At 42.1% G+C, this 2,598-nt stretch overlaps 1 protein-coding gene across 1 annotated transcript; it reads left to right on the top strand.

Moving 5' to 3' along the window:
* The first annotated feature begins 202 nt into the window (after window positions 1-202).
* LOC129145433 (olfactory receptor 7A10-like) lies at window positions 203-1,042 on the top strand. Its single transcript, XM_054692918.1, has 2 exons — window positions 203-551; window positions 837-1,042. The coding sequence occupies exons 1-2, from the start codon at window positions 203-205 to the stop codon at window positions 1,040-1,042; spliced, it is 555 nt and encodes a 184-aa protein (XP_054548893.1).
* Window positions 1,043-2,598: the final 1,556 nt, after the last annotated feature.

Below are 2,598 nucleotides of genomic sequence, written 5' to 3'. Positions count from 1 at the left end.
TGTATTTAAAATAAACTCACACCATTTAAACTCATGTCTTGACGGCTCTGATGTGGTGAAGTTTCCATCACTTCTGTCTCCATCCCCCAGGCTCACCAGCGACCTGGCGCCAGGAAACCAAACCCACCCCACAGCGTTCACCCTCCTGGGGCTCTCAGAAGAGGCCTCGCTGCAGCCCCTCCTCTTCTGGGCATTCTTGGCCATGTACTTGGTCACGGTCACTGGGAATCTCCTCATCATCCTGGCCAGCGTCACGGACCCCCACCTGCACACCCCCATGTACTTCTTCCTCTCCAACCTGTCCTTTGCCGACATCGGCTTCACCTCCACCACCGTCCCCAAGATGCTGCTGAACATCCAGACACAGAACAAAGCCATAACCTACGCGGGCTGTCTCAGCCAGGTGTTTTTCTTCACATTTTATGCAGGTGTGGACAACTTCCTCCTGACAGTCATGGCCTATGACCGGTTTGTGGCCATCTGCCATCCCCTGCACTACATGGTCATCATGAACCCCCAGTTCTGTGGCCTCCTGCTTCTTGCATCCTGGGTGTTAAGTCTTCTGCACTCTCTATTACACAGCTTAATGGTTTTGCGACTGTCCTTTTGCTCACAGGTGCAAATCCCTCACTTCTTCTGTGAACTGGACCAGGTGATCCAGCTTGCCTGTTCTGATACCTTCCTCAATGAGCTGGTGATATATTTAGCAACGGGGGTTGTGGTGCTCATTCCTCTCAGTGGCATCCTTTACTCTTACTCTAAGATTGTATCCTCTGTTTTGAAAATCTCATCGGTGAGTGGCAGGTACAAAGCCTTCTCCACCTGCGGGTCTCACCTCTGCGTGGTCTCCCTGTTCTACGGGACGGCGCTCGGCGTGTACCTCAGCTCCGCCGCTACCCACAACTCCAGGGATAGTGCAACAGCCTCGGTGATGTACACGGTGGTCACCCCCATGCTGAACCCCTTCATCTACAGTCTCAGAAACAAGGACATAAAGCAGGCCCTGGTGAGGCTCTTCAGCTGCAGAGCAACCCCAATGTGACGGGGGCCGCTTCCTCAGATTGTCTGGTCGGGAGCAGCAGGGCTCTCAGTCCATGGACTAAGTCATGATCCTGTCCTCAGTTAGTCAGAGATAATCTGTGCTTTGATATCAGTTTTTTATACATTATATACATGCTTACGATAAGTCCTTAATTATTTTTAACTGTTGTGTATGCTGGGTTCAGTATTAAGAAAAGTATAATCTGCATGAATTTTTCTTTAGGAAAATGCTTAAAGCAGGAAATTGGGTACTTACAAAATATTAGAAATAAATGCAGGAAAAATATGTACAAACGTATCAGGTAAAAACAAGCCACTTATGGATTATCTGCAAAAACATCTTGTCATATAAAAGTATACATGAGTTTAAGGGTTATGTTGACTTCAGAAATGATCACATCTGGAGCTGAACTACCAGAAAATTAAGTTTACAATAACCCAGGTGAAGTGGACAATGGTCTGGCCCCTGGGTTTAAATCCAAGCCCCTCGCAATGGTCAGTCTGTTTTTCCAGAGTGCATTCTGTATGTGTCTATCCATATTCCAAGTTGATATGATAGCCCAATTTTTTTCTCTTATTAGATTTCAAACGTTCACATTAAATTTTAATGTGAATCCTACCCTACTGAAAACAGTAGCAAAATGGTGTTTAATTTTAAACTAAGTAGCAGTACTTATTTGACAAAGTTCCTCCAGCAGATGGCAATGTAAGCTCAAATGTTACTGGTGACCAGAAATTGAATAATTTAACAGAAGACGGAAATCACACAAGAAATCGACTGATCAAATTCAGTTTACTCATATAATTTCCCTATTCTGGGATGCTTTATGTCTTTTCTTTTTATGGCACTTAAAAACCACAAAAAGTCATTATTGTCATGATTTTTAAAATATATACTATCAATAGAATACATCTTTAATTGTAAAATCAGACTAAATTATTTATGCCAGTTCTGAAGTTATGAGAATTAGACCTGGTCTATGTGCAGTATACTTGGTTTCCAAGGTTCAAAGTACCCTCTTTTAAATGTCAGGACCTCACCTCGGGGTCCTTCTAAAATCAGATGCTTTCATCTCAGTCAATTAAACAATTCTCAGAAACGTTTGCAACCAGGTGCTAAATTTTGGATCTGGATCTTTCTATAACTCGAAGAATTTATGTATATGATAACTGATTTGTTCTATTGCTTCCTTCTATTATATACAAACCAAGCATGTACACATGTATGTTATGTAAAATGGGGTGAGTGAAAAGACTTACTTTAAATTCTAAAGTTCTACAACTCAAATTTCTTCAGTTATATTTCTTCATAATTTATGAGATTAATTAAAAACTATTAAGAAGTACAAACTATATAGTTATACAAAGAATCAAGAATACCCTGAAATTTCTTAAGAGAGGTGATCTGAAATCTTTACTTCCTATAAGAGCTACTTAGGAAGCTTTAAAGACTCCCGCATCTGGAATGCAAACGGGTCCAGCCACTATGGAAAGCTGTGTGGAGGTTCCTCAGAACACTCCAAATGGATCGACAATAGCATCCAGGGATTCCACTCT

This window comes from Talpa occidentalis, unplaced genomic scaffold (assembly GCF_014898055.3).
Source record: "Talpa occidentalis isolate TD23 unplaced genomic scaffold, MPIMG_talOcc4v2.1 talOcc4.12, whole genome shotgun sequence".
In the NCBI taxonomy this organism is placed as follows: Eukaryota; Metazoa; Chordata; class Mammalia; order Eulipotyphla; family Talpidae; genus Talpa; species Talpa occidentalis.
Note: the sequence above shows the minus strand (reverse complement) of the source record. Positions and strands in the feature narration are given on the sequence as shown.

Coding starts and splice junctions, on each gene's coding strand:
- LOC129145433 (XM_054692918.1), top strand. CDS start 203: ATGTACTTGGTCACGGTCACTGGGAATCTCCTCATCATCCTGGCCAGC. Junction 552..836: donor CCTGCTTCTTGCATCCTGGG/TGTTAAGTCTTC, acceptor GCGGGTCTCACC/TCTGCGTGGTCTCCCTGTTC.